Source organism: Poecilia reticulata, linkage group LG2, assembly GCF_000633615.1.
Source record: "Poecilia reticulata strain Guanapo linkage group LG2, Guppy_female_1.0+MT, whole genome shotgun sequence".
In the NCBI taxonomy this organism is placed as follows: domain Eukaryota; kingdom Metazoa; phylum Chordata; class Actinopteri; order Cyprinodontiformes; family Poeciliidae; genus Poecilia; species Poecilia reticulata.
In genome coordinates, this window is record NC_024332.1 from 41,992,403 (window position 1) to 42,003,095 (window position 10,693).

At 38.2% G+C, this 10,693-nt stretch overlaps 2 protein-coding genes and 1 long non-coding RNA gene across 8 annotated transcripts in view; 1 reads left to right on the forward strand and 2 right to left on the reverse strand.

The window, feature by feature from the left end:
* Positions 1 to 10,693, reverse strand: part of LOC103461792 (uncharacterized protein C21orf62 homolog) — a 60,450-nt gene that overhangs the window by 17,977 nt on the left and 31,780 nt on the right. The window contains exon 8 of one of the 6 annotated variants that reach the window (XR_001776411.1): positions 7,973 to 8,254. The exons of the other annotated variants lie outside the window; for them this stretch is intronic. The gene's annotated coding sequence lies outside the window, so the exon portion shown is untranslated. Of the gene's footprint in view, positions 1 to 7,972; positions 8,255 to 10,693 lie in introns of those variants that run through there. 6 annotated transcript variants of the gene reach the window in all.
* LOC103461791 (myosin heavy chain, muscle-like) lies at positions 55 to 2,258 on the reverse strand. Its single transcript, XM_008404145.2, has one exon. It carries the CDS (start codon positions 2,114 to 2,116, stop codon positions 578 to 580), a length of 1,539 nt encoding a protein of 512 aa, XP_008402367.1. The 5' UTR covers positions 2,117 to 2,258; the 3' UTR covers positions 55 to 577.
* LOC103461790 (uncharacterized) overlaps positions 7,023 to 10,693 on the forward strand; it is a 4,626-nt gene continuing 955 nt past the window's right edge. The window contains exons 1-2 of the long non-coding RNA XR_533187.1: positions 7,023 to 7,080; positions 8,484 to 8,535. This is a non-coding gene — a long non-coding RNA (uncharacterized LOC103461790). The remainder of the gene's footprint in view (positions 7,081 to 8,483; positions 8,536 to 10,693) is intronic.

A 10,693-nucleotide genomic window follows, 5' to 3' on the forward strand; every position in this document is an offset into this window, starting at 1 on the left:
TATATATATATATATATATGTGTGTGTGTGGGTGTGTGAGAGACATAAATTTATTTAAGACAGAGAAAGAGGAAGACAGGGTTGTATTGTTTTTGCTTTTTAACATGAGGAAATAGTCTTTGATTTAGTGCTGATACCACAATGACTTTTGGATCTTTTTCTTGCAGTTTCTTGACTCTTTTGGGGGCAGTTTACATTGACCTAAGCTTCATGCTTCCAGGAGATGTGTGGGTTAACTGGAGCACCCAGAGAAAACCCACGGCAGCACGAGGAAAACAAGCAAACTGCACAGACCTGACGCTTCCTCTCTGTGAAGCTGCAGTGCTAAACAGCGCTGCCCACTTTTTTTATTATTCAAATTCCTCTTTGAATGCTTTTTGAATTGGGTTAGGAAGGGATCTGTTTTCTGGTTGGTTAATGGGGGCATTTTACTTTTTTTTATTTATTTTTTTTTACATTTTTTCCTGACGGAGCGTCTTGTTTTGTTGGAGATCTTCTTCCTTAGCTCTCTCAGTGTTGGAAAGCTGTAAATCCTCACTCGATCCTTCCAAATGAACATTTTTATCACGATTTTGACTCAAACAGGATGTTCCTGTTTGAGTGCAGCAACATCCTTGTCATACCTATAACTCAGCTCCTGGTATAAACGTTTAACCTTCTCTAACTCAGTCCTCGCATTCTTTTCCTTCTCCTCCAGAAACTTGATTTCTTTTGTCGTGGTCTCTTGGAGAGCAGCATTCACAGCTCTCACCTCGTTGAGAAGCGCCATGTCCTGCCTTGATTTCTCCAAGTGGGCTTTCTTCTCCTGAACTATTTGCAGCTGTAGGTTTTCCACCTGCTGTTGCAGTGCAGAATGGTTTGCTTCACACTGGCCCATGTTACATTTCAAATGTTTAGTGATCCCGATGAATTTCTGCTGCAGGATCTCGATCTCGTTGGACATTTCCTCACAGAGCTGTTCCTTCTCAGCTCTCAGGGTGTTGATTTGTTGGAGGTCCTTCTCTGCTCTCTCCAAATTGGCTTTTTTCTCACGATCTGCCTCTTCCCGATATGTTTCTACTTGGTTTTTAAATTCCTTTTCTCTTTTTGAACTAGCGATTTTCTTTAGCTTTATCTTCTGACAATATTCCTCAACCTGCTGTTGTAACTCAGTAACATCCGTTTCATACTTACTTTTCAGTTTTTGGTATGAAATTTGAACCTGGTGTAATTTATTTTGCATTTCTTTCTCCCTCGTTTGCAAAATTGTGATCTCTTCTGACATATTTTGAACGTCATCTTCCTTCTCAGTTGTTACGTTGTTGAGTTGTAGAGTCTCATTTGCGTTCCCCAAATTTGCAGCATCTTCCTCACATCTCACCTCCTGCCGACATGTTTCCACGTTTTGTTTCATTCCAGAAACATCTTTGTTATATGGACAGTCCAGTTCTCGATATGAAAGTTTCATCTGGTTCAATTCTTCCTGGAAACTGTTTTGGAGAAACGCGATCTTTTCTGACACTTTCTGAAACATATCGTCCTTTTCAGCTCTCAGCTCCTCAAGGAGCTGTTGCTCCTCACAAAGCGTTTGCGTCTCGCCTTCATGCTTAGAGAGCAGCTTCTTGTAGAACGTCTGGACTTTGTCCAGTTCTTCTTGGAGGGCCTTGCTTTTGTCCTTTTCAGCCTGGATTTGAGACGATAATGCTTTCTGGCTGAGGAGGTGGGTCACCTTTAATTCCTCAAAGTCTTTTTGCAACATCTTCTTCCTCTTGTGTTTCACGTCCTCGTGAACCTGGGTAGCAAGGATGATGCCGTCAAGGGCTCCTGGATCACTAAACTTCTCTGCTCTCTCCAGTTCTCTCTTTGTCTCCTTGCCCCTGTTGATAAACATTTCTTTGAGAGCTTTCTGCCTTCTTAACTGGACATTTGTCTCTTCCAGCTCTGCTTGCATGTCGGCCAGTTTTTGGTTGTCTTCAAACCTCCGGGCTCTCTCCACGTCCAGAAGAGAGCCCAGTCTTTGGATTTCCCTGTGTAAGAAATCCACAGGGGGGAACATCCTCTGTGAGTTTTGGGGGGTTAGTCTTCTCCCAGGGGGTCCCATCGTTTTGTTGTAGTATCTCGGCTCTTGACGAGACATTTTCCCTTAAATGCGTGTGATAAAATGTGTTGATCTGTAAATTACCTAAACGGTTGATTTCAAAGAGTTTTGCGTACGACTGAAATTGTCAGCGATATTGCAAGCAATGAGAATTATTCAGAATTTTGTTGCATTTTGTTATGCAGCTGATGACATCACAGTGACCGAATCCCTAGTGACCTCACAGCGTCTGTTTTATTCTTGTTTACATTCAAAATAGTCTATGATTCACTTGTTTTTATCCCATATATGATTATATTTTTTCAATATCTATACATTGGAAAATTAAATTTGCTTTAGTCGAACAAAAAGAGAGTAGGAAAGAAAAAGTGTAACATTTATTGCTTTTTGCCCGTCTTTTGTTTTATTATTAAATATATTGATGTGGGAACGGGTAACATTTTGCTAAGTTAATGCCATGAGTAGAAATCATTAAACATATCATCACACAAAAACATCAGTTAATGGAAATGACATTAACTGATAAAATTAATAAACCAAATGAAATGAACCTGTTGGAGCTGAGCATTTAATTACTTTTGGTTTCTAAAAGTGTTTTCCAGTTTAGATGTCAGAAGTTGACCTGAATCTGTCCGTAAATGTCCCGATTATTCCTGGGAGGAAGCTGATTTCTCCGTGTGAGTTTCTGGGAACACGCGACATTAAAAACGCAACAATCCTGAGAAAAGCTGCATGCAGCCGCCTCTCAGAAGCAGGGAGAGAGTGTGGCGGCGCTGGGAGCGGCGACGGGCCTCGTTCCCACCTGATCCCCCTGCAGGGAGGAAGAGGACACTAAACCAGTTGGAAACTGGGCAGAAAGGCGATTCCAGTGGGGGGAACTGGGATATTTAGCAGTGGGAGGAGAAAATCAGTGAAGCTGAAACTCTTTGAAAGAATTCATTCAGCTGCTCCTTTAATTCAAAGCCATGGTGTCGTTTTTCCTATTATATTCTCTTTTTTTAAATGTTTTTAAGGTCAAACTGATGATTATAGATCTACTAAATGATAATTTAATGGATTAGAAACCTCCAGTCAGGCGTTACAGAGGAAGTTTGGTTGTGAATTATCCACAGATCACTGAATCTCTTGTTATATTAGCATATTTTAAACTATTATTTTAATTAACTAAAGGGAAAAAACAAGTAACTCTGGTCCAATGTGAAAGTATTTACCTCTCAAATCTCATAGCTAGTTGTTGGAAACAGCAGGTTTTTCATCGGGTTCAGTTTGTTTCACATGGAACAAACGTTGCAACTTTGGTTCTAAATCAAACCGAATCTATCGGACTAGCAGGTGGGAATCATCCTAAATATTTGCTTTCTCCAGGTTATGCCAGTCAAATTTACACACTGGATGCATCTCCAGTGCGCAAAACTTTGTTGATATTCTATTAATGCCGAAAACCCACAATTCTGCAATTGCAGTGTTTCCAATAAATAAAAAAACTAAATTAAAACCACATGTGAATAAGGTTGTTAAAACTATAAGTTATAGAGTTCTTGGTGTCTTGTTCTCTAAACAAGACACCTTCAACATTTATAGTTCTCACACAAATGCTTAAAGGGAACATATGCAAAATTCTAATTTTTTTCATGTTTTTGTTCTTTCATTTGCATTTCTACTGCTGTTTTTGGCAATAAGTTTAAGTTTTTTGGTGTCTGGAAAGTGAGTCGTTTCAAAAACGTCCTGATTAAATCACATTCGAAAGCACTGAGCCGTTACCTAGCAACCCCAGCAGAGTTCTGCCCGTTACCTATCAACCCAAGCTGAGCTCCAGCATGTTTGGTCAGCTGGTTCTAGAAACCACTTGCTGCATTCTTGTTGGTTGTGCAGGAGGCTCCACTTGTGCTTTTCAAAGATGTAAGGTTGTATAATCGCTCATCTGTTTGCAGCCATTTTCATGTGCGAGTTTTGGAGGCGCGGCCAGCAACAGCTTATTTAGATTTAAAATGACAAGAGCCCCTAAAAGAGCTAAAATCTCATCATCAAAAAATTATTCTGTGCAAAAAAATTAATGACCATGTTTTGTATAGGCCACAGATCTATCCTAACCTGTTCAAGAAACGCTGAAGTGTGTATTTAATGTCCAGCTGAACAGCCCCTGCAGAGAAAGTGTTAGTAAGCGCTCACTGTGCTCCTGTTTTCCTGCAGAAGGTCTCAGGGGTGTGAATGTGGTCAGTGTGTTTTTTTTACAGCCTCCAAAGCTCCCCAGGCTCAGCAGTAAAGGGGCAGCAGAGGATTTTATGGCTTTTATGGCTTTCAGTCACTAAAACTGTAATGGATGCTGTTAGAGCAGACAGACACGCCCCTCACACAAACCAGCTAGCTGGACGTTTAAAAGATTTTTTACATTTTAAACCGTTAAACTTTGATCTGAAATTTATTTTCAAGTGAGCAAAATTTAGATTTTCTGCATCATTTTTAAGGTTGAAGCTGTATCTTTAATGTGTCAGTTGAATTATATATTCTGGGCAAAAATAAGCAGGAAGTCAAACTAACTACTCTTGAAACCGTCAAGAGTAAATAAACAGTTAAATGATTAAATTCAGAGTGGTTTAGAACCTAAACATCACTTCTTTAGTTTCACAAAACAACATTTACATAATGACTGGGCGATGTGGATTTAAAAGTTTTACAGCAATATTTTCTGGTAATACTTTGAAAATGATAGAAGCGTCAATAAGAACTATTTATTGCTTTTATTTTTAGGTAACTCAATGGCTACGACTGTAACAATAAAATTTTGCTGGATAGTAAATTGTGTTGGAAATTATTGCTATAAATGAAAACATTGTCATTTTAAGACCATTTTCAACTAATATAATAATGACAAAGACATATTAATGCAAGTATTCCCACTCAAACATTAAAAAATAAAACTAATTTAAGTCAGCAATATTGTTGAAAAGGTATTGGAAGATTATTTAAATTACAACATCAGAAATCTGCCAGTGGAACTTGAACTGAGTTGCTAGGCGACGGGCCGGGGTTTGGCTGGGGTTGCTAGGTAACGGCGCAGCGCTAGTTGAATGTGATATGAGTAGAATATTCTACCGGTGGAACTAGCACTTTTCATCGATATTAAGGAAATATTTACATTAAGAAATCTCATATATGTCGCTGAAAAGATGCTGGTAAGTTAGTTTAGTCCTATTTTAATTGTAATAAGATATTTGGACTAGAAACCAGACSAAAAATACTTGGTAAGATTTTAGAGTAAAGAGACTAACAACAAGGTGAAATCATTTATATCGCATCAGTAAAGGATATAAATGTTTCCTTTACTGATACACTTCCCTCCTTTCTGGAACGTGTCCGTCTTAAGCCTGGTTGGATCCCTTCAGCTTCAGATCGACGATGTGAAACGTTTGTGAGACGAATAAAGCTGTCTGAGGATCCGGCAGTAAATACCCGACCTGTTCATTGTGTGGGAAGAACACGTGTTTGCCCCGCTGACCGTGACATTCCCAGCTCTGTGCGTCTTTATCGCCTCCTCCTACTCATACCTTCTGATTATTTCTCAGCTAAACATAAAGGCTGGAGCTGCAAAGACGATTATCTCCATGGGAAAGAAAGATTCCTTCTCTGAGGAGGGTTGGGGGTTTTGGAAAAACAGGTGAAAAAGTCACCTCTTGAGTGTTTAACGTCTTCATTTGAGATGTTTTTTTCTCCAGAATGTGAATAAAATGTAACTCGGTTGACTCCAGGATCCATGTTTGCGCAGATTGATTATTGATTGGGCGACATTAAAGGAACAGAAACACAATGGTTGTTAAACAGCTGATAGCATGAAACACAAACAGGTGGGTGATAGCATTGTGAAGAGGAGCCGCACTGATTATTGATCAGCTCAAATATTTGGACAACCTCTCAGTAAGAGAAAGACTAAGGTTGGATGTTTTTACAAGAGGTCAGAAGAAAGTGGGGGGAAAAAATGGGAAGAGCGAAATTAAGGAGAAACATACGACGGCGTAAATAGATAGAAAAACATTTCTGACAAAAATCTCACGTTTTGAAACTAATCTAAAAAATTTTCAAGAAAAAGTGGAAAATCTTTGACTTGTCAAACTAAAAAAAAATGCTTGTTGCTAGAAAATTTCTTAGATTAGTTAAATTTCAATCTAATTAAAGTTTTTTCTAGCAAATTTTCGACTTTTCTAACTCAAAATTTCCCAGGTTTTTTTTTTTGGCAGAAATGTATTTGTTCAAATTAGATCACAGTTTAAATCAAACAATACCAACTTGAATCTCAGAATTTTGAAGATTTTCTCCAAATTCTGAGAAAAATGTAAAAATTATAAATTATTTTTGTGTCAGGCTTTGGAATTTTAGTCACCAAATTCTTTTTTTTTTTACTAACAATTGCAATTTGCATCTCAGGATTCTGAAAATGTTCTCCAATTTCTGAGAAAAACAGGTTAACATTCTGAGGGAAAAAGTCTGATTGTTTTTAAAGTCTAAATTTAGAGACAAAAGGTCAAAATTATTTTTATTTTTTTTATAATTGACTTTAATCTCAGAACTTTTTTCTCTGAAATCTGAAAAAAAAGTCAGAATTCTTTTTTATTTTGGCCCTAAGCCTCTTCCATACTTTCCTGAATGTTATCTAAGTGTTAGTTCTTCCTCACGTCGTACAGGTTATCAATCTGGCGTCTTCTTTAAAAGTCTCTCCATTCCTGTCATTCCTATGATTAGCGACGGAGCGTATGGGGTCGTAGGATGGAGGGACACTCCACTCCTCTGGCTGCTTTGTTGTTTCTCACGCTGCGACTGCAGGAGCTGACGCTGCGGACATGGAGTGAGCCCAAACACAGGATTCCTCCTTGTTTCTATCTTTTCTTTTCATTGAGCTGAGCAGCGCCTCCTCCACATTCCTCAGGCTGTCTGGACTGAGGAGGAGACATTCCTCAGACCTTTGTTGGGCTCACCCGGCCCCCTTACCCACAACTGAAGAGGTAGTAAAGGTAATGAAAATATATTCTGCATTGTTTCCTTTTGTTCGTTTGGCTAAATGCTGATCTGGAGATCATATAATTAGACCCCAATTTACAATTTTCATTTGTCTGGTGTAAAAGTGGCACATTATGGGGTTTTCTAGAAGCTCGCCATCCACTAAATTTACATAAATCTTCAAAACAAAATTAATAAAATTAGTGAAAAGGTAATTTGATTAAATATAATGGATAGTAGGAGTACTTAAGATACTCAGAATCATGTTTAGTCTTTCGATTAATAGTTCTCTGGTGTTTAAATTTAGCTTGCCCAATTTTAGCTCTGGTTGTTTATGTTCACCAAGCCTAACTTTTCTTATTTTAGCTCAGTTTTGTGTACCTTATCTTAGTCAGCTTAGCTTAGCATAGCTTAGCTGCTGTTGCGTATCTTATTTTAAGATAAGGCTACGCTAGCCTAAACAGACGCTATGCTAACTAAGCTTTCATTCTAGCTGAGTTTAGCTTAGCTTATTTTTATTATACTTTGCTTTAGTTTAAACTAAAGCTTGCTGCCTTTCCTATTTTAATAAAGTTCAGCTTAGCTAACTTTTATGCTAGTTTCTGCAAAGCTACATTATATTAGTTCAGACTTATTTCATCCTTGCTTATTTTAGCTTATCTTAGCTTTACCTTCCTTAGCTTAATATAGAAATAATCTTAGTTTAATTTTATTTTGACATAAAGCAGAAAAACAATAAATCTGTCAATCTGTGAAGAGGTCCGAATCACCCAAAAATAAAATGTATCATCTTGTGCAACCTTGAACAAATGTCCTTCATTTTCAGTATCAGCTAAAATAAAACATGGACACATTTTAATCTGTTTTAGTGTTAGAAGGATGTTTTCCCTGATCGACAATGTAAAATCCTCTCCTCACATCTATTTTTGTTGCTGTTTTCCGTCACCGTTTGCTTTATAAATCTCCTCTTTCTCTCTCTCTTCTACCTTGTATCTTGATATTTACTCATCTCGCTCATTGAAAACCATTTTCCAGTTGTAACTCATCTCTGTAACAGATTTCAGATCAAAGTGTAAAAACCTCTTGCCTTCTCCGTCTCTCTAATCTCAGGTTTCTCTGGAAGGAGATGAGGATCATGTGAATGAGCACAGGTTTTACTTCAGGGGCAGAGAGATGAATCAGATGCTCCTGCGAAGGATAAAAGGCAGAGTGTAATTTATTCATTTACAGGGCTAACAGCCACCGGGATCAGTTAGCTAAGGTGTGAAATAAAGCTGAAATCTGCCGAGTTATTTGGTGGGAACTGACTGATGGGTTTACGGCTTCTCCTTCGGGGAGGATTTTACACAACAAAGCGAGAAACTGGTTGTACAAGAGAGTTAACTTTTCATCTGACCACCACTCCCTTCCTTTACAGTTCGCCTTCAGGGAAGGATTTATCCGTGCCACATGATGCTCGTACCTGCAAGGTGTGTGTTTGCCGTTAGTTCAGGTGACAGCGTGTGGTTGTGTGTAGAGGTCAAAGGTTCAGCAGAGAATCCACTTATAGTTGGCCGTATAATTGCACAAATTGGATTTCAGGAAATACATTTGCTTAGTGGAAACACACCAGTTAAAAAAAAATAAAGTCACGTTTTTTAATAAAAAGTTTTTGTGCTAGCTACAAAGAGATATTTGGCTTAGTGTATTTCACGTCACAGACGTCACATGATCAACAACCAGATGTTACTACTGGCAGAAACAACAAACATGACAGGAAGTGGCAGGAGGATGATGGCGCGGGATATTTTTTAATGATTCATCGCATGAACAAACTTATTCACATGTGATTTTAATCGTCTCTTGTATTTAACAGAAACAACTCAATTATGAAATTGTGTTGTTTTTTTACATTAGTGGAATACTGAAAGTTTTGCACACATCAGTAATGGACACGCAGATAAAAACTGCAGAAACAATGGAAGAACATGTGGCATCACTTTTTTTTTTTTCAGTCTATGGCTTTGAAAAGCAGAAGTAGAGCCTCCTGCTCAACCAACAAGAATCCAGCAAGTGCTTTCAGTCTACAAAATGCTTGTCTTTTATAGCAGCCACTGTACAGTCCATACAGCAGCAAAACCAGCTGACTAAATGTGCTGGAGCTCAGCTTGGGTTGCTAGGCAACGGCGCAGTAGTTTGAGATTTTTGAAACAGCTCTTTTATTTGTGGAACTTTTTGCCCTAAAAACAGCTTGGTGTTTTTTTTAAGCGCTTGGTTTGTTTTTAGAAGCAGTCGAGACCCAAATGGAAGAATGAAAATGTACAAAATGTGAATGTTGCATAACAGATCCCCTTTAACTATAAATATTAAACTAGTACACAGTAGTTCAGGAACAAAAGTGTTGGTTTAAAGGCAAGAAATGCAGGTAAGACAGAACAAAATGGCAGAAGCCGTCTTTAGTTCAGAACCGCAGCATTTAAAAAAAGAGAACAGAATCCTTTATAATAAACAACAGAGTGCTGTTGGTTGTTTTAAGATCCATTCTTTAGTCACTCCACAGGCCTGCAGGGCTCAGCGTTGGAAATTCAAATTTCATCAAGCCATTTTCCAAACAACATAAACTTCATCACAGATGACTGATCTCTCCCTTTATATTCATGTTCAGCTCAAACCGCCAGCATCAAAACGTCTTCCTCTGGGATTTCTGTTGTAACCTCCAGCCATGACGCTCCTCAGCATCTCCTCCGCTCTGTTTGAACTGCTCATGTTATTTTAAAGCACTGCAGAGGTAAAACACCTCGCTATGCCGGCCTTCTGAGCTCCATGTTCAGAAACTCAGGCTCCTGTAGCTGCTCAATCTGCTCCTGTTGTACTTTGAAGCAGATTTTCCAAAGTTTATACTTTAAGAAAGGAATTTCTGAACTCTGTGGGGKTTTTTTTTCCCTAAACAAATGTACAATTGTGTAATCGGCATCATATGATTCAAAGTAATTATAGCGGTTAACCTCACGCTTAAAACCACAGAGGAGTTTAATGGAGCTGATTGCTACATTTCTTCTCAGAAAGAATAACAATGTTCAAATGTTTGTTGCTTTCCAAACCCAATCCCACATTCAAATTTACGTAAAAAAGATTTCAACAACAACAATCAGATTTAGAATCAGAATAACAAATGTGACTCCGTTTGACCAGGATAACTTTTAGTAGCATTAGAAACTAAAGAGAAACATACCTTTGTACTTTATTGTCTTTAACATAAAAGCAGCATATTTGTTAGCATATGTTCTCATCTGTGTGTGTATGACTCGTTTAATAAAACACAAACCATCAGCAGGTTTTCAGAAGCAGTTCCTGCTGCTGTGTGGCGGCCATGTTGGATATTTGTTTTTTGGGGGGGGGGTTCAGCTTCCACAACATTTACATAAATATTCAAAACATAATTCAGAAAAAATTAGTTCAGAAAAAATGTGATTAATAAGAAATCAAATGTATTAAATTTAACGAACAGTAGGGGAATCTAAGATACTCAGAATTAACCAATGGCAACAACCCATTGAGTAACTTATGGTTGCCTAGCAACAACCTTTTGAGTAACTAATAGGTGCCTAGCAACAGCCTGTTGAGTAACTTATGGTTGCCTAGCAACAA

What these genes read in the sequence shown, in the direction of transcription:
- LOC103461791 (XM_008404145.2), bottom strand. Translation starts at nt 2,116, where the DNA reads ATGTCTCGTCAAGAGCCGAGATACTACAACAAAACGATGGGACCCCCT.